The 24,630-nt window shown below is 50.5% G+C and overlaps 1 protein-coding gene across 9 annotated transcripts in view; it reads right to left on the bottom strand.

The window, feature by feature from the left end:
• Positions 1-24,630, bottom strand: part of SHANK2 (SH3 and multiple ankyrin repeat domains 2) — a 687,472-nt gene that overhangs the window by 423,120 nt on the left and 239,722 nt on the right. For all 9 annotated transcript variants that reach the window (XM_032282493.1, XM_032282495.1, XM_032282494.1 and 6 more), the window contains one exon: positions 4,083-4,149. In XM_032282493.1, the coding sequence (XP_032138384.1) occupies positions 4,083-4,149 (67 nt within the window). The remainder of the gene's footprint in view (positions 1-4,082; positions 4,150-24,630) is intronic.

Below are 24,630 nucleotides of genomic sequence, written 5' to 3'. Positions count from 1 at the left end.
ACCTGCCCAGCTCTGGTTCTAGGCCCTGCCTGTGTGAAGACTCCCCAGCCTGCCCTGTCCACACTCACACTGATGCCCACACTCTTTGTATGGTGGAAGGTTCTCCTCGGCTTCACCAGGGAGGCAGCGGGGGTTGGTGGTTGAGGACAGGTTCTCCCGGTAAGCACTCCAGCATCAGAGGAATGAGGGGTTGGAATCTGGTTTGCTCAATTACTCCAGTGGCTTTGGGAAAGTCCCGAATGTAAGATGCCATCAATGCCCTGCTTGCTTCCCCTTGGCACTCCCTGTTCCCGGGTGTGTGCACTGCCTACCCCCATGGGCACCTGCAACTCCCCCATTCCCTGATGAGGGTCTTGGTACCCAGAGGGAGCACACACAGGAGCTGGAACTGGTGGGTAAATACGTGAACTGCTTCACAACGCCCAGGCGCGACCTCTGCAGCTTCCCAGAGGACCCCAGCGGCCTGAGCCTCAGGGGCACACAGAGTCAACTGCTCATGAGCACATGGGTACTGCTGGCACCCTGCCCTCCCCTGACTTCCTTCCCTAAGTCCCTGCTGGTGCTTCCTGTATCACCTCCACAATATGAAAACTGCCCTCAAATCCTCACCTCAAGGCCAGCTTTCAGGGGAGCCCCACCCCAAATGCCAGGTGGCTTAGGCCGTTCTTCACGTGGAGACCGCAACTGCCTCTGGACATGGAGGCCTGCACGGTTGTGACGACGTGTGGGAAGGGCTGGCCCGTGGTACTTGGTAAGTGCTAGCTGTTTTCACTGTGGTTATTCCTTCTCTCAGAAGTAGGGCAGCTTTCTTAGACCGTGGGCAAAGACCGCATGCAGGAGTTAGCAAGACCCATGCAGGCGAAAAACACGGAGGCTAGTGGGGAAGAGAGCACGAGACCCTCCCTACCGCCTGCCCAGTGTCTGGCCCCCCCACCAGAGAGGAGATACAAAATGGGGTGACCACAGGGTAGGGGAGAAGCAACTGAGTTCAGACCTACAGGTTTCGTTAGGAAGGCATTAGATCAGCATTTTACAACAGATTCACTGTGCTTGGATCGATCAACACGCTGAGAGACGTCAGCTTCCTAGACGTCACAGCCTCCACACCCTTCCTCCCCTCTCCGGGAAACTTTCAACACAACCGATTTAAAAGGCACAGTTTGCGTTGACGCCAGTTTGCTAGTTCATAATCACGAACCCTTCGTCGACTCAGATAAAACAAGGGGTTTTTTCTTCTTCTTCTTCTTCTTTGTATCTGCCCAAGGAACCCTGTGGGCAAATAGAGATTTTCTAAACGATCCTTTCCCTTTGGGGCCCTGGGAAAGCCCAGAAAGCAGAGAACAGACGCTGACTCCCTGCGTCGGCTGATTGTAAAAGCCAGCCCTGCTTCTCTCCTGTGGAACCGGGGTAGTTCACAAACACAGATGCAAGGGAACTCAAACCTCGGTCCTGGCACTTCAAACTATGTTAGTCACGTGAGCCTGTGGTGGGTGCCTCCCTCTCTCAATAGGGGGTGCTGTTTACAGTTAATAAATAATAGATCAGAACAGGTAAGGGGTAATTAAAACGTATTCGCCCAACAAATGGGTGTTCCTTTTATAATAATGAAAAACCCTCTATTTGTAGAGTGGTGTCTGCATCATAAATAGGGAAGATATTAATAATAATTATATCTGAAAACTGAAAAGACCACCAATGTCCCCCGAGCTGGGCTGTGAAATCAACTCAGTGTGTCAGCCGACTTGGCAAGACATCCGGGTTTTGTCGTCTTTTTTTTTAAGATGGAGTTTAGCTCTTGTCGCCCAGGCTGGAGTACAATGGCACCCCCTCGGCTCACTGCAACCTCTGCCTCCTGGGTTCAAGTGATTCTCCTGCTTCAGCCTCCTGAGTAGCTGGGATTACAGGTGCACGCTACCATGCCCAGCTAGGTTTTGTATTTTTAGTAGAGACGGGGTTTCACCATGTTGGTCAGGCTGGTCTCGAACTCCTGACCTCAGGTGATCCGCCCGCCTCGGCCTCCCATAGTGCTGGGATTACAGGCGTGAGCCACCACGCCCGGCCCATCCTGTTTTTGAGTAGGAGGGTTTGGTGGCTAACACTTACCTTCTCAGAAAGGAGGGTGGGCGGCTGTGACTCCATGGGGCAATGTTAGGGGCAGGGCTAGCAGCCCTCCTATCTCCCAGCTCCATGTGGAGAGCCGGGATGAGGAAGCCACTTCACACCTTCCTCTTTGCAGTGCAGGCCAAAGTCAAGGTGGGCACTTAAAACCCATAATGAGGGTAGCCCAGAGTTTGTTACTATCCCAGACAACTCAGGATCTGTGGAGTTGGCTGGGCTCTGCTCCAGGGGTCCCAGCAACAACCCCTGCTGTCGTGGGTGGGTCCTGTGCCCAGGCTCCCTCACTACCCTTCTTTGCTATGTTCTCCTGCCCAAGACGGTCCCACTTCCTTCATAGCAGCCGAAATTTTTAGATCTCAAACCAAAGCTATCCCATGTGCTGCTTTCTTTTATTAGGGAGGTAGCAGGGAGACGGCCTCTGGCATTCTGAGGGCTCTGTTCATTTCCTAAGTCACCCTGCAGACATTAACTCATCCATCTCTGCAATGCGCTTGTGGAGGTGCTGAGGCAGCCCTGGCGGAACCCTGGATCTCAGAGCAATTAAGTGATCTGCCCTTGCTCATGGGAGGGACACGCACATCAGCGTCAGGCGCAGCTGTGGGGAGGCCCTGAGGCTCTGCACAGGTGCTCCATGATGCAAGCCAAGCATCCGGCTCTGCATCCCTGTGCGGTTCTCCAAGGTGGGGTAGGTACCGGCCATGGTTGACGTAGGGCACACATGCCACACAGAAAAGCCTCGACAGCCAAACACACAGTTCTGCTCGCCCTGATGCCAAAAACGGGATGTGGGGCACAGGCAATAAAAGACACCCGGGAGCACCCCCCTGACCCCCTCAGTGGGGTGGTGTCATCTTCGCAAGCTCACCACTGCTGGTCCAATGGGACTGCTCCCTGCTGTAGGTCCTGTGGAAGCCCGGGGCTGGAGGGAACAGGCCATTGGGCTCGTCCAAGGTGCAAGACTGGGCCCAGCCGATGGCAGGGCGACGTGAGAGAGGAGGAGCCCCAGAGACCGTCCTCCTGGTTGGCACAAGGGGTACTAAAAAGGGGAAGGGCCGTCAGCACAACCGCGGAGGAAGGAAAGCAGAGGCAACCAGAGGGGAGCTGAGAGGACGCCACTGGCTCTCTCTCCACCCTCACTGGGTCACCGGCTCTTTGCCTAAACAGAAGTGTGAATGTTACGACACCTTCCAATAAACATATCTAAATCAGCTGCAAATTAATTTGTTTCACCAATCGAGAGCCATGCCCTACATCCATCGCTTGACGCTTAGCATGTTCTGCAGTCTGATTTCTCTTTAATTTAGATTTTTAAAACATCTAAATGTTTTTAGAGTAGTTCTAGGTTCACAGTAAAACCGAGCAGAAGGAACAGAGCTGACCCACAGATCCCATGCCCCTCACGTGCAATCTCCCCAGTCATCAAAATTCCCCTAGAGTGGGCCGTTTGTTACAACTGAGAGCCCACGGTGTCACTCGAAGTCCATAGTTTACATTAGGGTTCACTTTTGGCTTGTACATTCTACCAGTTTGGACAAATGCATAAAGACATGTATCCATTTCTATCACTCACTGGGAAAATCAGATACACACATCAGCTAGGGATGCCGAGAGCCAACCCTTAGCATAAATCAAACACTTCCTGTTCCTCTCCCCATTTTACTGCATCGTTGATGTTCCCATGGAAAGCAACCTTGCAATGGGGACTGTCAGAAGAGAGGAGAACATCATCCTTCTAGAGAGGGCCGTTTCAGACGACCTGACCTCTAAGGCCCTCCTTAGCCCCATCCCCATAGTAAGTTAAAAAGAAGTAAGACAAGAGACGGAAAATAGGCTAATACTATGTTAAGTTTTGCGAAATGCAGGCTCTAAACCAATCTTAGGAGCATTTTTAAAAAGCTGGTGGGTGACTCCTCGGAGCATCTCCAAACCAAATCCCGCCACAGTCTCTCCACGGGCCTACTCACCGACGTCTGTCTCCTTGTGGTTCTTGATGTATTCTGCCAGTTCAAAGTTGCCTGCGATGATGGCCACCTGCAAAGTGAAAATCACATTAAGTATCACCTGCAGAACAATGATTTCTGCAGACACTGTTATATCATTGAAAGCCTGACACCAAAGGGAGTCCAATCAGAGCTCTTAAAATGGCAGCCACGCTATCCATCAATATTCATCCTCTCACTTTGCCAACCACCACACTTGCTTCTCTCAAAGCAGTTGGCTATTTTAGGATGATAAGGTTGATACTGGTCTACAACCTATATGAGTGGGGGGCCTCTGTCCAGAAGGCATATGGAACAAATTACCCATACAGTAGCTGAGGATTCAACCAGTGCTGAGTCTGGAAATCTCCCCATTGACTATGTCCTGTGTTCCCATGGGGGTTGATTGGTTCCAGCTCTCACACCCAGGAGTCCTGTTTATCTGGTTAGATGCATGCCAGTCTATATAACTGGAGAGAGGGGGAAACCTCAAAAAAAGCATTTAAAACTTCTCTTCAGATCTCAGTTCTGTAGGAAAAATTCTACCCATAGATGTATGCACAGTCAGATGGGTGACACCAAAGCCATCAGCTACAGGAAACTGTTCCAAATCAGGCCGTACAGATCGGTTGCCTAAAGATGCATGATCCTTGATATGGGACAGCAGACAGACAGGTGAAGCCAAGTCTCCTAGGATGGTCCTGGAGACCCATAAGGAAGGCCAGAACCACATGGGCAAGGCTCATAGTGCCTCATAAGGGGAGACCTTAGGCTCAGGGCCAATGCATTCACAACCGCAAAAGAGCCAGGCATTCAAATACCAGCCTGGAGACATACACACACATCTACAATGAGCTGGTGGCAAGTCATCATGTAAGTAGACCTTATCCAATCAGCTGGGGACCTTATGAGCAGAAATTGAGGTTTCCTATGGAAGTTTTTCCTTACAGCTGAGGCATCAACTCCTGCCTGAGTTTCCAGTCTTACTTACTGATTTCAACTTGGCCAACCCCATAATCACGTGAGCTGATTCTTTACAATAAATTATAAACAAATGCTGACTTTGGTACAAGGAGTGGGGTGTGGCTGTAACAAATATCTATAACATCTTCCCAAAGTGGGCTTACTTCATTTGTTCAATTTAAATCGACCTTTCTCCTTGTGTGTATGAGGTGATCTGGTACAGGAGGGTGGGTGACTTTTGGTTTTGTTTTTTCTTCCTTACTAAGAGCACCTGTAGGCCTCAAAAGACCTTTCCTTTAACTCATATTCCTCAGAAAGTCTTCATTCTCCTTTCATTTTTGTTTTTCTTAGAGAATATTTTTAAAGCTTAAATTTGTATATTAATTGAGGACTTGATTTAGAAGTATTGGCTGTTGGGAGCAGCAATCTATTCTGAAATGTCTCACATATACATGCATGTGTGCGTGCACACACACACACACACACACACACACACACATTTTTTTTTTTTCTTTGAAGCAGGGTCTTGCTCTGTCACCCAGGCTGGAGTGCAGTGGCATGATCTCAGCTCACTGCAAACTCTGCTTCCCAGGCTCAAGCGATTCTTGTGCCTCAGCCTCCCAAGTATCTGGGATTACAGGCACGCACCACCACATCTGGCTAATTTTTGTATATATACATTTTTAGTAGAGACAGGGTTTTGCCATGTTGGCCAGTATGGTCTCAAACTCTTGGTCTCATGTGATCTGCCTGCCTTGCAAAGTCCTGAGATTACAGGCATGAGCCACCACACCTGGCCAGGTATGTATATGTATACACACACACACACACACACACACACACGCACGCACACACGCACACACGCACACACGCACACACGACACTGTTGGTGAAGAAAACCAAATATCTAAAAATATTATGGAAATGCTTTGGAACTGGGTAATGATTACAGGCTGGAAGAGCTTTGAGGTGCATACTACAAATATGAATGCTAGAGTGATTCTGCTGAGATATCAGATGGAGACGAGGAACATGTTACTTGAAACTGGAGGAAAAGCGATGCTTGCTCTAAAGTGGCAAAGAACTTGGCTCAACTGTGTTCTAGTGTTTTTGTGGAAGGTAGACTGTGTGAGCGATAAAATCAGATATTTAGCTGAGGAGATTTCTAAGCAAAGTGTTGAAGGAGCAGCTGGATCCTCCTGACTGCTTACAGTAAAATGCAAAAGGAGAGAGAGGAATCAAAGAATGAATTGTTAAGCAAAAAGGAACCAGAGCTTGAAGATCTGGACGATTCTCAGTCTATCCATATGGCAAAAAGTGAAAAAGCCACATTGTAACAAAACAAACACCAAGGGTGTGGCTGGAACATCACTTGATACTGTACGGGATTACGAGAGCAGGAACACTGTCAGTCTAAATGGAAAGGGATGGAGAAGGGACAAATGAAAGCAGACTGTCAGACTTTTTGGATGTGATAGAAGAGGGTGATAGAGCTGTCTGGACACAAATGTATGCTACTCTTCAGGAAGAAGGCAAATTATCCCTGAAGGGAATTCAGAACTCATCAGATTCACCCATTGGTTTCAACGGTTAGATGGCCTCTGACCAAAGCCTTGTGGGCAGTATCACAGGGCAGAGTCGTAGGGTGATGTGATTTGGCTATGTCCCCACCCAAATCTCACCTTGAAACACAATCCCCCTAATGCCCACGTGCCACAGGAAGGACCCGGCGGGAGATACCTGAATCATGGGGGTGGTTTCCTCATGCTGTTCTGGTGATAGTGAGTGAGTCCTCATGAGATCTGATGGTTTTGTAAGCATCTGGCATTTCCCCTGCTGACACTCATTCCCTCTCCTGCCGCCCTGTGAAGAGCTGCCTTCTGCCACCATTGTAAATTTCCCGAGGACTCCCCAGCCACGCGGAACTGTGCATCAATTAAACCTCTTTTCTTGATAAATCACCCAGTTTTGGGTATTTCTTCACAGCAGTGTGAGCACAGATTCATACGTGGGGGAAGCCTCCTGAGTGGTAGCTTCCCGTGGGCATGAAGGTAGAAAAGGAAGCTTTAGAGATAAGCATGTCTCCAGGACACATTCAATCAGAGCAACACAAGCTGAGGTGCCCTTCTCCCTAAGGGAGAGCACCTCTTCCTACAGGCCACCTCCAACTCAGCCTTTGGATATTGACTCAGGCGAGGTGGACCCATGCCCTGGCCTGCTCAGGCTGTGCCAGCACTTCCTTCTCCAGGCCCCTGAGGGTTGTGCTGGCTCAATATGGCAGTAGGCGTCTCTGCCACCAAGGCGAGGGCATCTCTCCCACATTCCTACAGGCCAGCCCTCGCTGAAAGCCCGAGGTGGAACTGGCAGACTGGCAGGGGGATGCTGCCATGGAGGCGGAGGGCGTAGGTTGGGGCTCGGGCTGCCTGGGTGCAAATACAGATTTGTACGATGTGTCACTGGGCATTATGCGTGATCCACAAACCTCGGTTTTCTTACCTGTGAAATGGACTTGGTGTGTGGGTTTATTGAGATCTCATAAGTGTGACATGGTATACGCCCCATAAACTGCATACCTTGACCATACCTCTGCTGTCCATTGAAACTGCTCTCTGTAACCCTAATATGACAGGCAAGCAGTCCAGGCCAATGCCATTTTGGCCCCTGCGCCATTTTAAGACTTGTAATAAGTCAGTAAGGTCTGTAATTTCCACTCTACCCAGGCGATGTGTAAACTAATGCTTATCTTGACTACTGTGAACCACTTAAGTAAAAATCGGAATGTCCAAAGCCCCCTGGCCCTAGGAATGTCCAAAGCCCCTCGCCCCCACCCCCGCTCAGGAGGTGGTTTACGGAATGTCCAAAGCCCCCTGGCCCTCAGAATGTCCAAAGCCCCTCGCCCCCATCCCAACTCAGGAGGTGGTTTACAGAATGTCCAAAGTCCACTGGCTCTTGGAATGTCCGAAGCCCCTTGCCCTAATCCCCGCCCAGGAGGTGGTCTATGGGCATAAAAGGTCTTGACACCCTCCTTTCAGGGCCACGGGATGCAGAGACACAAGTCCTCCGTGGCCACCAGCAATGAAGACCCTGCAATTTGGCCTAGTCTTTGTCTGAGTGGTGATTTCGTGCTCGCTTGGTTACAACATAAGCAAAGGTTTGGAGCTGTGCCTGGCATGTGGTCACCCCTAAAAAAGTTTCTATGGTTAGAAAAATGATGACTGATAAGGTCTTTGAATACTGCAGACTACTGATTGTAAAGGTCACCCACGCTCCCAGATCATCGGGCACCCCACACAAATGCACAATCAGATAGACACAAGTGCACACCCACATCTGTACTTGAATGCGCACCTAGGACAGCTGCTAAAATAACACACACGTGGACCATCCCCTAGTGATTCCGGGATTCTCCTTCCAACGAAAAGCCCTTTTCCAAAGAAGATCCCTAGGAGCTTAAGCCCAGGCACCTCTCTGCGGTCTAAAGGACTCAGCTCACAATGCAAATGAGAACAATGCAAACATTTACTTGTGGTAATCACCTATTTCTCCCCTTGATGATTTCAAGGCCTAGAAAATCCTCTTGGCAGAAATCAGCCTCCTGCCTGTCCTCTGGCGCTGCCTGCCCGATGCTCGGCTTATCACGGGTTCCCAGTAAAAGTCTTCTGGGAGAAGGAAGAGGGGGCTGACTCGGATGTGACATCTCAGCACTGCTCAGTGTGTGCATCTGGCATCAGGCTGTTGGTCTGGGTACATGAGAAAGGCAGAGTGTGGGGTCTATCTCTGGCTGCAGGTGTACACAGCACTGACAAGAACACTAACAGCAAAGACACAGCCGGGGCTCAGGCACCACATGCTGTTCTGAGTTCCCTGGGGCCACCTCCTTTGATCCTAACAGCTCTAGGAAGTGAGCACCATTATTCTACTTGACAGAGGGGGGAAGCTGAGGCACAGAGAGATTAAGAAACTTGATCCACATCACAGTCAACACTGAAGCCAAGACATTCACTCAAGCTGTTTGGGCTCAAAATCTTCATCGAGTCACCTTAGCATAGAGGATGACTGTCACTTTCATGGACTATGGCATTTTTAAAAACTTACATTATGATATAATCACAGGTCAATCACCTTTGTAAGACATAGCAGCACAAGAAACAACAAATGACAAATTATTTTTGAGTGTTTATGACAAGCCACACTCAGGCGGGGTACCCACAGAATCTTCTATGGTAAAAAGTGCCCCGCACAGGGGAAGGACGCGTCCCGTGAGAACAGACAGTGCTTTGCCCAGGTTTGCCAGCGCCCTAAAGGCCTGGAAAGGAGCCAGGGAAGAAATGAGAACTGAGCTCTCTACCGCTCACCTGCTTTCTCTCCCATTCATTCAGCCATCCTCCTCCTTCCTTGTTTCAAATAACATTCTGGTAATACAGATGTCTGCCTGCAAGGCACGGCCATAATGCAACCTTGAGGGGGGAATGTTAGGATTTAAAGAAACCCAGAGCAGAAAGGAGCCTCCCATACCCACGGGATGCAAGGAGACTTCCTGTCGCCTCCCTTGTAAGCTATCACCAGCTTTGAAGTACCCGGAGAAGGCGCTCCTGGCAGAGGTCACAGCCCAGGCAAAGGTTTGGAGCATGGATGGGAGACGTGGTGAACGTACCAGCAAGACAGGCAAGATGGATACGCACAGGGAGGAAGGTCGGACATCAGTGCAGAAGGCAAGACTGGCAGCTGATGGGAAGAATCCCCACGTGAAGCAAAGGGAACCCTGGCTTCTGCAGAGAGGATGGGACAAGAAGCCATGGCCCTGGGAAGCATCTGGGGATGGTCAATACCAGGGAGCCCTGAGAAACAGCAACAGGCAAGGGGCATGGCTGTTTCCAAGGTTGGGGCATGGCTGGCACCTTCAGACAGACAGGAGGCTGGGAAAATTTGGATGGTGGGCAGCCTGTTCTGTGCCATGCCACCAGACAGTAGAGCAGCAGGTGGCCACCGGGCACGGCCGCTGCACCACACTGGGCATTTGTATGAGCCGCCTCGCTGGCATTCTAAATCACCCTCATTCTCACTTCCGTATCTGCTGGCTGGGAAGGAGGAAGGCCTTTTATGGACATTGAAACAAGGGTTATGTAACACAAAGCAGGAGTCTGTAATTCTCTTCTGCGCATCTCAAAGGAAAGGGCGGGGCGGGGCCTCCAGGGAAGAGGCAGAGGGCATCCTCCCATCTTCCTCACTGGCCTCTCTCAGCCCAGTGTGGGGCCGAGGTCCCGGCACCTGCCACCTCCCCACCTGTCTCCTTCAAAGCTGGGCTTTCTTGCTGTGCCCTTAAGGGCAGCCTCTCGGGGGGACTCCCGTTGGCTCCTGCCCCAAGACAGAGTTAGCAGCACTATTCCAGAGCCTTTGCTGTGATCCTATGATTGACATCCTGCATTTGAAATGTCATCTGCAGTTCCAAGCAGCATCGATGGCTCATCACAGGCTGAGTTCTTGCGGGAATCACCCCAGAACTCTGTGCTGATGTTGGGTTTTCCTGGAATGAAGCAATCACATCTGAGACGGGACCTTTCGCTGGTGCTGACAAAGTCCCCCTCCGCCCCGCCCTGAGAGGCGGCACTGGAATTAGCAAGTGGAAGAATGTAGATGGACACCCTGCCAGGGGCTCTGGGGGCTCTGCCCTTGGCACTCAGGGCCACAGGGATCCCTAAGGATGCAGGAATGTCAGGAGGGAGGTCACATTTCTTTTCAACAGAGCCACTCCGCAGGGCAGTGCATCCGGGAACCAAGCCCAGGAGAGAGCACAGCCCCCTCCACTGATTCTACCAGCTGGGGGAGAAGGGGGAGTTTCCATATGTTCTCCTAACTCAAAAACTGACAACCATTTCCTCCTTAGCACCTCAAATGCTTACACCTAACATTAACTTAGCCAGCCGGGAGCAGTGGCTCACGCCTGTAATCCCAGCACTTTGGGGGACCGAGGTGGGTGCTCCACCTGAGGTCAGGAGTTCAAAACTAGCCTGGGCGACATGGTGGAACCCTGTCTCTACTGAAAATACAAAAATTAGCCGACTATGGTGGCAGATGCCTGTAATCTCAGCTCCTCAGGAGGCCGAGGCAGAAGAATCATTTGAATCTGGGAGGCGGAGGTTGCAGGGAGCCGAGATCACGCCATTGCACTCCAGCCTGGGTGACAGAGCAAGACTCTATCTCAAAACAATAAAACAAAATAAAATAACACTAACTTAGCCTCAAGCTTTGAAGCATATCTTCAAAACCTGTAATACGACAACCGCAGCCCACTAGGAGTTAGGATCACAGAAAGGCACGGGGCTCGAGTCTCCACCACCCTCATCATGGGCAGGCGTCGCTGGGAAAGACAGCAGAGGCACCCCTGGCTCGTCCATGAGGGTCTGGGGCCCCAGGGCTCGAGGTTGGTCCGGACCCCTACCTCACACGCTGTGCATGACCACTGGCTGGAGGCCCCGACTCCTAGAGCCCTGTTGCCTCTTCCGCCACGTGCACTGCCACATCCTACAGCATTGCAGTGTGCCAGATGCAAAGAGACTTCCCGTCCCCTCTCTTCCTAAGCCATCATATATAGCTTTGGAGTACTGAGAAGGCGCTGTGAGTGAATGCAAAGCCCTGCAGAGCCTGTGAAAATGCCGCCTGCACATCTTCCTGGAGCCCAGATCGCTGCAGAGCCCCAAACCCGCCTCTCCCTGAAATGCAGCATTTCAACGCTGTGTAAGCAGGTCAAGCCCATTCCAGGAGCAGCACCCCAAATTCCCAGCACAGCCCCTTGTAACTGGCACTTCTTTCAATCCCCTATCTCTATTAAATTTGGCAGACCCTGCCATCCACCCAGTCCTTGCCCCTCCCTCCATCAAGGACACCTGTAGGCTTCATGGGGACCTGTCCCTCGCTTGCTCGTGGCTGCCCCACAAACCCACAAACAAACCATTTGAATGATAGGTGGTGAGAAGGATCAGAGCACAAGGTGGGTGCCTGAAAATTACCTAAGTCTCATGCCAAAGGACAGTGTTGGGTGCACACAGGGCCCGAGTGTGTTCAGGAGGTACAGGCAGGTGGGGGGCGGGAGGGGAGCAGGTGAAGCTACCTGCTCAGGTTCCACAGGTGGTGTGCACTACAATCCCACAGTGTCACCTAGAAAGCTGCACCATTGGCCTCTGCCTCTGAGGAACATAAAGACCAACATGGGTGATACGGCTTGGCTTTGTGCCCCCACCCAAATCTCATTTTCTGGCTCCCCTAATTCCCACGTGTTGGGGGAGGGACTCTGTGGGAGATGACTGAATCATGCGGGTGGTTCTTTCACATGCTGTTCTTGTGACAGTGGATAAGTCTCATGAGATATGATTTTTTTTTTTTTAAACCGAGTCTAACTTTTTTACCCAGGCTAGAGTGCAGTGGTGCAATCTTGGCTCACTGCAACCTCCACCTCCCAGGTTCAAGCGATTCTCCTGTCTCAGACTCCCAAATAGCTGGGATTACAAGCGCCCGCCACCACACTTGGCTAATTTTTGTATTTTTAGTAGAGATGGGGTTTCACCATGTTGGTCAGGCTGGTCTTAAACTCCTGATCTCAAGTGATCCACTCACCTTGGCCTCCCAAAGTGCTGGGATTACAGGTGTGAGCCATCATGCCCAGCCAATCTGATGGTTTTTAAAAGGGGAGTTTCCCTGCACAAGCTCTCTCTTTGCCTGCTGCCATCCATGTAAGATGTGATTTGCTCCTCCTTGCCTTCCACCATGATTGTGAGGCCTCCCCAGCCATGTGGACCTGTAAGTCCATTAAACCTTTTTCTTCCCAGCCTTGGGGAGCATAAGATCAAGGGCCAGAAGGATCAGTGGTGAGAAGGATCAGACCACCACACAGTGGGTGCCTGAAAACCTCACTGCTCTCATCAGCAGCATGAAAATGGACTAATACAGTGGGGAAATGGGAGGAACAGCCTGGGTGCTCTTAGGCATGGCATGGTGTCAGGATGGTGGAAGGTGCAGTGGGGTGGTACCAGGAGCAAGGAGAGCTCCACAGGGACTTGGGACCTGGACAGGCTTGATGACGGGAAGTAAACCAGATGGACAGACAGGCAGGCGAGGGGGACCTGGGATTGTCTGGTTGGTCCATGACACAGATCTCCGAGGATCTGAATTTCACTGTTCCTATTAAGTCAGGCAGCCCCTTTCAAGACAGCTCCCTAGATGGCTCCAGCACTGTGTGCAAAATACCTCTGCTGGGCTCAAGCCGCCCACCCGCCCATCCACCATTCACTTAATACCACAAAGTTCTGCATGTATACCAGCTAGCACTGAACTTGATCTGCTGTCATGCTCTTCCTGCTTCATGTAAGTCTGTGTTATGAATGATGAAATGACCTTCCCTGAGCCCAGGGGCCATGTGGATTTCTGCCATGGTCTGGATGTCTGAGAGCCCCCCCAATTCATGTGTTGAAGTGGAAGCCCCAATGTGAGGGTGTTAGGAGCTGGGGCCCCTGGGAGGTGATAAGGTCATGAGGGTGGAGCCCTCATACATGGGATTAGTGCCCTTGGAAAAGAGGCCTCAGGGAGCACCTCACCCCTTCCGCCATGTGAGGACACAGCAAGAGGACCACCGTCCAGGAAGGAGGCCCTCACCACACAGCCCATCTACTGGCCCTTGATCTTGAACTCACAGCCTCTGGAGTGATAACAGATGATGCCTATTGTTTAGAAGCTATCAGTTTATGTTTTTTTCTTTGTTTGTTTTTTGTTTTGAGATGCAGTTTCGCTCTTGTCACCCAGGCTTGAGTGTATATATAATTCATCGACCCATATAATTCATCGCATAAGCAGATAAGCGGGGGAAATCTGCATACTCATTCTCAACAGTTGCAGGATTGGATTTTTCATAACTATTTATCAAAACTTGTCAGATACAACAACATAGATCCATGATAAAACTTAATAGACGGCAGTGACGATCTGTGGTCACTCCCGCCTCTGCTTTCTGGGTTCAAGCAATTCTCCTGCCTCAGCCTCCCAAGTAGCTGGGATTACAGGCCCCTGCAACCATGTCCAGCTAATTTTTTGTATTTTTAATAGAGATGGGGTTTCGCCATGTTGTCCAGGCTGGTCTCAAACTCCTGACCTCAAGTGATCCACTGGCCTCAGCCTCCCAAAGTGCTGGGATTACAGGTGTAAGTCACCACACCCAGGTCAGTTTATGGTATTTTGTGACAGCAGCATGAACAGACTAAGACAGCATCCAACCCATTGTACCTGTCACGCAAGCCAGCACCCGGCTCTGACAAGGTGCCAAAAAGCCCTGCCTTCCTGCTCAGGGCTGGGATGTGGGCAGCGCATGGGAATGCTCTTCACAGTGGTAAGGATGCCACGGAGTGGGGCCATTGCCTTTGAGGGTGGCACTTGGGTGGCCAGGACCCTGGAGAGGTTGTGGCCTTGCTGCAGTGCTCCCAGATGCCGGGAGGCAGAGTCCAGGCGAGGGTGAGGGCCGCCTGTCTCCTCATCACTCACTCAGTAAGCTCCTGGGATCCGCAGCCAGAACTCAGAGGAAAGCCACTCCCTGGCCCCGGCGAAGGCTCCTTCTCTTGGCAAGATGAAATGTGCCTCCTGACACACAGAGCTATTTATAAGTGACTCTGTGATCCTAACTCCTCCTCGCCGTAATTGGAAAATGGCTCCTTGGAAAGGCACGAGGGAAATCGAGGCTTGGGATGTCCCCATCTTTGTTTCCTTCCAGGGAAGCAAAGGAAGGCAGCTGATGTCTGAAGACACCAGGCCTGGTAAGGATGTTTCCATTCCAAGCATCCTCCAAGCATGGCAGGGAAGGGGCCTGAGCCCCTGGCTCACCAAGGTCAGGGGTCACTGAGTACCCCTGCAAACTCCTAGGGGGTCTCTGCCCATCTCCAGGCTAAAGCCCAGAGTCTGGAGAGGCAGTGGAGGCCTCTGTGGTTCCGGAACAGCTCCCTGGGCCTTTGCCAAAACCCCACAAGGGGCCACAGCCTTTGCAAACCGATGTGTGTTCCCCAGAGACCCTGGTTGCTCTGGGACCTTACACCTACCTTGACAGGGCCCACCAAACAGCCAGGGCTGAGGCAAGCAGCACCGATATTGGCAGGTCACCTCCCAGGGAGTCTGGGCTTCAGCACCAAGGTGACCCCAATTATCAGGGAAATGCTGAACCAGGGGTTGGCATTGGGAGATCATATATGAGGAGGAAAACCCCCTTCAGCATTTGGAAGTTTCTGACCTAATCAACATCAAAGTCAAACCACAACCCAACTGGGCCACCTCCGTTAGTCGTTCCGCTTCCAGACAAGATGTGAAGATGCTGGCCAGGTGAAAACCCAGCCACCTCCCTGGAGGAGGCCACCTTCCCTTACCCCTCTTAGGTAGCAGAGGCCTTCGGGGCAGTATTATCCAGTCCTCTGTCCCGTGAAATACGTACCACAGTCAAGGGAATAAAAACCTTGGAAAACATCTGCATGAAAGCTTAACAAACACACACAAAAAATGAGAAATAATCATTTCATGTGGACCAAATGCATCCTCCCTCTCCCTGATGGATTTGCCAGTAAAATGTAAATTTCTCCTTTGAAATAGCAATGGCATTGAAGGACATCATTTGCTCCCAGAAATCGTGATAGAAAAGCAACAGTTCTTTGATGTTTGCAGAGGACTGGTTTTCAAGGGAGTAGCTCTGGTAGGACCCTGAGGCTAGAGAGATGTGAAGCCACAGGGCAGACAGATTTTTCTGCTTGGCCTCCAGGAATCCTAAACTCCTGGCACAGAATGAGGGAGGCGGAGTCTGCTGTGCGGAGAGGAGACTGCCGGGATGACAGATGTTGCCAGCCTGGCTTTCCCGCGCTGTAATGATGAGAGTGATCAAGCTGATCATGATGGTAACTACCCATGTTTACCCAACAGGACGCGCCGCCCAGCATCTAAATACGGTCTCTGAGTTCCACTGTCACAGCATGCCCTGAGGAACAGAGCTGCTGTGATCCTTGTTCTGCAGATCAGAAAACAGGCTTCGAGAGCTCGAGTGAGATTTCTTCACTGCATAAAGGAACGCCCTGTCCCTTCGAGTCCAAAACCCAGGGGAAGGCCAGTGTGATACCCGCGGCCTCACGTGGTTCTAACTACAGAAAGTTCTCTTGCATAACAGCCCAGGCACAGCCTCCTGCATTAAAAAGGCAAGAAGGCCGTGCGCAATGTCTCACGCCTGTAATCCCAACACTTTGGGAGGCTGAGGCAGGCAGATCATGAGGTCAGGAGCTCAAGACAAGCCTGGCCAACATGGAGAAACCCCATCTGTATGAAAAATTAAAAAATTAGCTGGGCGTGGTGGCAGGCACCTGTGATCCCACTTACTGGGGAGGCTGAGGCAGGAGAATCACTTGAACCCGGGATGCAGAGGTTGCAGTGAGCCGAGATCATGCCACTGCACTCCAGCCTGGGCAACAGAGCAAGACTCCATCTCAAAAAGAAAAAAGTTCAAAGAATACAGCAATGAAAATCAATACACTGCCAAACTGGATTGCACAACTGTTTACACGTTGCTTGGTGTGGTGTGTATGGGTGTGTCTGTGTAAACACATGTGCACATAACTCGATTTCTGTTAAGCCATGATGATGCATCCCTCTCTAGACACCTCAGCATTCAGAAACGAAGCGGGTGCTCCTGCAGGCAACATCATACGCAGAAGATCGGCGTTCACCCCCAGACCTCCTCCAAAACCGCTCCGCATGCACAGCTCCCCACGTCTCTTTCCCCTAATTTTCTGTATTGTTTTTAACTCAGCTAAAAGTACATGCCATGAAATGCACAGGCCTTAAGCATGGAGTCGGATGAGGAGTCGGATGAGGTTTCTTTCTTTTTTTTTTAGACGGAGTTTCGCTCTGGTTACCCAGGCTGGAGTGCAATGGCGCGATCTGGGCTCACCGCAACCTCCACCTCCTGGGTTCAGGCAATTCTCCTGCCTCAGCCTCCTGAGTAGCTGGGACTACAGGCACGTGCCACCATGCCCAGCTGATTTTTTGTCTCTTTTTTTTTGAGATGAAGTCTTGCTTTGTCACATGGGCTAGAGTGCGGTGGCGCAATCTCTACTCACTTTAACCTCCGCCTCCCGGGTTTCAGCGATTCTCCTGCCTCTGCCTCCTGAGCAGCTGGGACTATAGGCATGCACCACCATGCCCGGCTAATTTTTTCTGGATTTTTGCCGGGTCTCATAATCCAAAGGTTGTGAGTTCATTATTCCTCACGCGGGGCACCCCGTCAGGTGTGTCCTGGAGACCCTGGCCAACCGACGGATGAAATGAGTTCTCAGACACAGGTATGCCGTGTAAGGGCAGCGAGGGGGCTGGCTCGCTCCAGCGACCGGAGAGCAGCCCCGACAAGCTGGAGCCGCTTGCTTTTACTCAGCGCAGGTGTAACACTGAAAACCTGGAGCCCACACGACCTGTAGCAATGAACATTTATTGCTCCCCTTTCAGGGAATGTCAGGCGAGGATGACCAAAGGTCAGTTCCTGGTCAACATAAGCAATCAAGCCTGTTTAAATTCTCCCACACTCCCTTGTACCAACTCCTTGCCCTCTGCCTCAGTTATAGAATGGCTGCCTTCAGCTCCTCTTCCCCGGGGCTCTGCAGAAAAGGTCTGCGCCCTTTCCCTGTAGTTTTTCCCAGCCCTCTGACCAGTCCCCCACACATTTTTAGTAGAGGCGGGATTTCACTATGTTGGTCCAGCTGGTCTCAAATTCCAGACCTCAAACGATCCGCCTGCCTCAGCCTCCCGAAGTGCTGGGATTACAGGAGTGAGCCACCACGCCCGGCCACGTTGGATGAGTTTTGATGAGCATGCACACCTATGTCACCACCAATCCATTGGGAACTAGAACATTTCCATCACCCCAAATGCCCCCCGTGCCCCATCCAGTCCACTTCTCTCTTCCCATCAACCAGGACCACTAATGACCTGACTTTTCTCACCATGAGCCAACCATGGCTGTCGTGTGAATGTCACGGCCATGAAATCACATGTTACATACGTATTGCTGAGATTCACCAGGCTGCGGTGGGTGTTGAAGTCTGTCTTCATTGAGGAGTGGGACTGTGTTGTACAAACGTACCACAGGCAATGGACACTCGCCTGGACGCTGGGGCTGTCCCCCATCCTGGCAGACCACGAATAAAGCTACTCTGGACATTCTCACGCAGGTACTTTAGGGACATAGGCCTTGTTTCCTCGTGACTGACTGTCTGCATGGGGAACGGCTGGGGATGAGAGTAGCATATTACGCTGTATACAAAACTGCTTCCTTTTCAGAGTGGGGGTTACCGTGTCGTGCCTGAGTTTCTCCACATTCTCACCGACAACGCTTGGTGCTGCCCGTCTTCCTAGTGTTGGCTATTTGTGTGTGTGTGAAGTGCGTGGTTTTAAATTCTATTTGCCCCCTTCTCCTTTTCTGCAACCTCACCATTGCTATCAGTAGAATAAAATTAATTATCTATTTTGTCTGAGGGTAGAAAAAGGCAATGATGCCAGGACTAAGACCAAGAAGTAGAGACATCGGACTCACAGGAGCTGTGAGTGCCCCTGCTGCTTCTACAGGCCTCACGGCGTGGCGTGAGACTCACAGCTGTTGTCATGTGCTCAGGAACATCATCTCCTACTCTGAAATGACAAGAGTGAGAATGGTGGTAACAGTGGTCCGTGGCCAGGCTTGGTGGCTCCTGCCTGGAATCCCAGCACTTTGGGAAGCAAAGGCGGGTGGATCATCTGAGGTCAGGAGTTTGAGACCAGCCTGGCCAACATGGTAAAACCCCATCTCTACTAAAAATACAAACATTAGCTGGGCATGGTGGTGCACACCTGTAATCCCAGCTACTTGGGAGGCTGAGGCAGGAGAATCGCTTGGACCTGGGAGGCAGAGGTTGCCTCTGCACTCCAGGCTGGCTGATGGGGCGAGACTCTGTCTCAAAAAAAACAAACAAGAAAAAAATGGTCAGCGTATGAAGACGGTGGTGACACTCACCGGGTGACTTTTCGCACGCAGAAAATATTTTACTTCATTCAGTGACATGAAGGAGGTTTAACAAATAAATCATTAGAAGCTAAAATCATGCTTATGGGGTACCAAGTACATTTTAAAAAAATGGACTAGTTGGGTGTTGATAAGGCCTGGCTGTGTTCCCAACCAAATCTCAACTTGAATTGCTGAATCCAGGTGTTATTGGAGGGACCTGGAGGGAGGTAATTGACCCATGGGGGTTGGTCTTTCCCGTGCTGTTCTCATGCTAGTGAATAAGTCTCATGAGATCTGATGGGTCTGTTTATCAGGGGTTTCTGCTTTTTCTTCTTCCTCATTTTTTCCCTTGCTGCTGCCATGTAAGGAGTGTCTTTTGCCTCCCGCCATGATTCCAAGGCCTCCCCAGCCATGTGGAACTGGAAGTCCACAGGCTAAACCATGATGGTACATCCGTCTTTAAACGCCTCAGCATTTGCGGAAACAAAGGCACTGCTCCTGCAAATGACATCACACCCAGAAGATCGGCCTTCACCCCCAGACCTCCTCCGAAACCCCTGAAACCTCTGGGTTCCCAGTTTCAGGTGTGTCTTTATCAGCAGCGTGAAAACAAACTAATACAGGTGTTTAGATGGGGTTTTATTTGGTCAGCTTCTATAGAAACCCAGATGAACAGTTTCATTAACATCACTGTCATGTGTCACAATGGAGAACGGTTTCTGAGATATGAACAAAAACTGACCACAAGAAGATCACCTGTGAAAACTGTCTTTTTTCCTTCAGTTCTTTGGTCTTACCAATTTACAGCTTCGGGGAACTGGGCTATAGATTCTAAGCCAGTTTCTCATTCATTTCCTTTCCGGCCCCCACTTCTCCAGCAAAGAAAAGGAAATAAAATTAAAACAAACAAGCAAACAAGCAGAAAAACCTACCCTGCCATCCTCTCACAACCTCCTGGCGTGTTTATAAATAAATTTGGGTTAGGTCATGCACTTTAGAAAAAAAGGCATTAAACTTATAATTAATCCCAGTGACAAAGAAGAAACTTATTCTATAAAGAGATTCGTTTTCCTCTTTTCCTTCATGTATCCTACATGATAGACCCCATTATTATACCTTGGACTCTCCAGGGAGGATATGGAATACCCAGGGGGCTCTATGTGCTAAAATGGATGGGCGGTATGAGAATTAAATTCAACACAATTAAGTAACATAAAATTGCATTTCAACACCTCCAGGAATAAAAAAATTCAAAAGGCATTCACTGCATGAGGAAGAATCTGGGGATTGTGATGAAGTTCCTTATAGCTGGCAGGTAAAAGTTGAGGAGAAAGAAGCAAACAGACAGGAGAAGGGAAGGAGAAGAGGGAAAGAAACAGCAAAGAACAGGGGATGCTTTTCCTCAACGTGTTTTTAAGATGGTTGCAAATAATTTAAAAACCACTAAAAATATAAGCCAAGGCCTCAGAGTTCCCACTTTGGGATCTGGGGGCTAAAAGAGAAGATTCTGAGTTTAGACACTGGCTCTAAAGCCTGCCCCAGGCTTCATGCACAAACAAACCCTAAATAGGCATCCTTTCCAGGGACGAGGAGCCGCAGGCATTAGGACCCTACGCGGTGTCTCTGCCGGCAGGCTCTCTGCGCCTCTGGTTCAATCAGAGCCACCACACTCTTGTTGAACCACACAATCACCTCATTGTTCAAGGTAATGCTTCCACACTTCATTAGGGAAAGCAGCTGGCTTCAGGGGGTTATCGTTAGAGCCCGCAGTGTGAGTGTTTATTGCTTTTCAATTAATCCAGTTTTGGATTTACCATATTTACACCCGGGCAGAAAGCAGAGAACAGGGCGGTGGTGGGGGCCTCTGTAAGGAGTCGTTGTGCCCTAGAGCAGGTGCAGAGCCTCACCCAGCCACACTGCCTCTGTAGCCTCTTGTTTCAGGGCTCTGAAAAGGCACTCCCTGCTCAGCGGTATTCGACTCTTTCTGGAAATCAGGCTCCGGGTCCCGCACAGAGCCACAGGAACAAGGGTGTCTCGGGGTTCAAGCGAGACACAGATTCCTTCGACCCTCTTGGTCCCCCTTTCAGGTACAGTCCACCTGGCACCAGGGGAGAATGAGCAACACCCGGGCTTTCCACGAGGCTGGCATGTCCTCAAGCCAGGGGCTAGAAAAAGGTCATCCCCACCACACCTCCCACCTGTCCACGCTGGGGCCTTCCCGGGCCTTCTACAGAGAGAAGCTTCAAATCCCAGCTTGGCACAGCACAAGAGGCTGAGTATATGAAAAGGAAGGTTGGGCACAGCAGCTCACACCAGCAATCCCAGAGCTTTGGGGGGCCAAGCTGGGAGGATCACTTGAAGCCAGATATTTGGGAGACTCTGGTGGGAGGGTCCCCTGAGCCCAGGAATTTGAGAATTGGAGGTTGCAGTGAGCTATAATCGCATCACTGCACTACAGCCTGACAAAGCAAGACTCTGTCTCAAAAAAACAAACAAACAAAAAAAAAAAAACAGAAAAATGAAAGAAAAGGAGGAAAATTCAGTTGCTAAAAGTATGTAACTGGAAGCACCAGGAGGAATCGTGCAGGCTGCGGCGCCCTCCGCTTTCGAAATGCCCTTTCCTCTCCTCAAGCTGCATCTTTGCTTCACTTCCCTAATCTGAGTGATATGATCTGTGGGTGAAGCCGACTGCTACTGGCTGGCAACGACCTTCCAGATGATTTCTGGGCACTGCTGGCTTTCGGGACGAGCTTGTCCTCAGGTCCTGATGCGACCTGTCAAAAAGGCATCCCTTGACATCCCTTCTTCAAACACAGAAGTTGAGCCCTTGGAGACACTTTGCTGCCACTGGGAATCTCATCTCAAATGTGCAGGGCTGCTGTTCCCAAATCCGCCAGCACATGTTAGCAGACTGTACACACACCCCCGAAAAATCCCTTAGCAACTACACGCTGGCGCCTCACATTTTAATTCTTTCAGTTATGATTCATGGTGCCATCTGTGGACAGATAATGAGAGACAATAATCCAAGAATAGCTATCGGGCATTTGTTCAGCAGAGTTTTAGCATCGGCAGAATCCAAGTATGGGAAGGGACGGTGCCACCCCGGGAGTGCCTAACCACTCCCACGGCTAAAACGGGCCTCGGTGAATCAGATCAGCAGGGCTGGCCGCTGAGCCCACCCGAGTGACATCATGCCCTCAGCTGTGCTCAAAGCCCTGAGAACACCGAGAGCATGGCAGCAAGGTCCAGGAGAGAGTTTAATGCAGCAGATATAAGAGAATCCACAGGAGCCCACTCCACCAAAGGGCCGCCCACCCGGCTGGGATGACAGAGGGGCTGCAGCTGTGAGAAGGGGGACCCCCTCGAGTCTTGCTTAAGCCTGCCAAAGAGAAAGATGCATTGCTCCGTCATAAAATCAAGGCCATGCTTTACAGACTTCTGGATTACGTGACTCGTGACATTCAGGCACATCACTTTTTCTTATTCTAAACTCCATGTGTGTTCTCCGGGCTCCTCTTATTTCAGAGTGCAAGCCTGGCTGTCGGCAGACACGGATTAGGGTTTCCGGACGCCGCACCCTCCACCCTGGCACGCTCTCCCCACATCCACATCACCTTGCTCTTCGCTTTGGGAGCCAGACATGTCAAGGGAGGCCTAGGTATTTTCCACAGAAAAGGATTAGAGAAGAATGGAGGGCGATGATCACCCTCTTTCAGAGGTTTTCCCAAAGCCATTTTACGTCGGGCACTGTGTCTACCTGTGAATCCTAAGGGATAAAGGACATGCTTGGCCACTCCTCGTGCTTTGGCGAGAGAGGAGAGTTCAGAAAAGCTGAGCCCGTGCCCCCTGTCACGGTTTATGCTGGGTTTAATACTCACAAGCACTGTCCGGGAGCAAGGTTGGGGGACATGGGAATGACCCAGAAGCAGCAGGGTGGGAGGCAGCAGAGAACACTGCCCCTCGCCAACCCTGCTGGCCATCACGTGGCCACACAGTGGATGGCGGCGTGGAAAGCTCTTGGCACTTATGAAATGCAAGGCTGGCAGACAGCAGAAAAGCTAAATCCTAGCATCAGTCACTAGTGTGTGTGTGTGTGTGTGTGTGTGTGTGTGTGTGTGCGCGCGTGCGCGCGCCCCACCACCCTTTCAGGCAGCAGCACAGCAAGCTTCAGGAATTGTCTCTAAAATTCTAATGGAGCATGATTCACCGGCAAGAGGACGATGACCTAATTATCCACCTGTGTCAGTTCAATGGCAAGAAGCCCCTGGTCCTCCCTCTGACTGGTGCAGGATTCAGCACCTTCCTGCTGTCTGAAGACAGGCTTGCAAAATGCTAATGTGACTCCAGGGTTCCCCCTGAAAGCTTGCAGTTTTCCAAGCAGCCCAGGAAAGGGAATCCAGGACCACATGGAGTCCGGGAAGACGCTGAGCCCCGCAGGCTCTGGTGTCTTAATGCACAAATCTCCTCCTCTGATAAGCAAATGGATCACTTCTCCATCTCCACGGTACCTGAGGCCTTGAGCACCAGGTGCATGTGGGGAGGGGGTGGGGGGCTAGGAAACCATTGCTCTTGGATGCTTTGCTTAATTTTTATTAGGAAACAGAAAATGAAAAATCAGCATGAGGAGAGGGAAAGCAACCAGGAGAAGCTACCATGCAGCAGGGCAGGGAGCTGCTTCGAAGGAAGATGCAAGTCAGGCCTTGGCCCCGAAGACAGCTGAACACCCCAGCCTACTCCAAACATCACGAGCTGCTCAGGATGCAAGAAAAAAACAAACCACCCCCTTAAAAAAGGGGGTAAAGGACATGAGCAGATACCTTTCAAAAGAATACATACATGCAGCCAACAATCATATGAAAAAAATACTCCATATCACTGATCATTAGAGAAATGCAAATCCAAACCAGAATGAGACACCATCTCATACCAGTCAGAATGGCAATTACTAAAAAGTCAGAAAACAAAAGATGCTGGTGAGGAGGAAAAGGAACTTTTACACTGTTGGTGGGAGTGTAAATTAGTTCAGCCATTGTGGAAGACAGCATGGAGATTCTTCGAAGACCTAAAGACAGAAATACCATTTGACCCAGCAATCCCACCGCTGGGTATATACACAAAGGAAAATAAATCATTCTGTTATAAAGACACATACACACATATGTCCACTGCAGCACTATTCACAATAGCAAAGACATGGAGTCATCCTAAGTGCGCATCAATGACAGGCTAGGTGAAGAAAATGTGGTACATATATACCATGGAATACTGTGCAGCCATAGAAAAGGAACAAGATCATGTCCTTTACAGGGACATGGAGGAAGTTGGAGGCCATTATCCTTGGCAAACTAACGCAGAAACAGAAAACCAAATATAGCATGTTCTCATTTATCAGTGGGAGCTAAATGATGAGAACATTTGGCTCACTGCAGCCTCCGCCTCCCGGGTTCAAGCGATTCTCCTGCCTCAGCCTCCCAAGTAGCTGGGACTACAGGTGTCCGCCACCACACCTGGCTAATTTTCATATTTTTA

The sequence above is a fragment of the Sapajus apella genome, unplaced genomic scaffold (genome assembly GCF_009761245.1).
Source record: "Sapajus apella isolate SASKATOON/1434 unplaced genomic scaffold, GSC_monkey_1.0 scaffold14, whole genome shotgun sequence".
Lineage (NCBI taxonomy): Eukaryota > Metazoa > Chordata > Mammalia > Primates > Cebidae > Sapajus > Sapajus apella.
The sequence above is the reverse complement of the archived record's forward strand: the minus strand, read 5'-3'. Positions and strand labels throughout refer to the sequence as shown.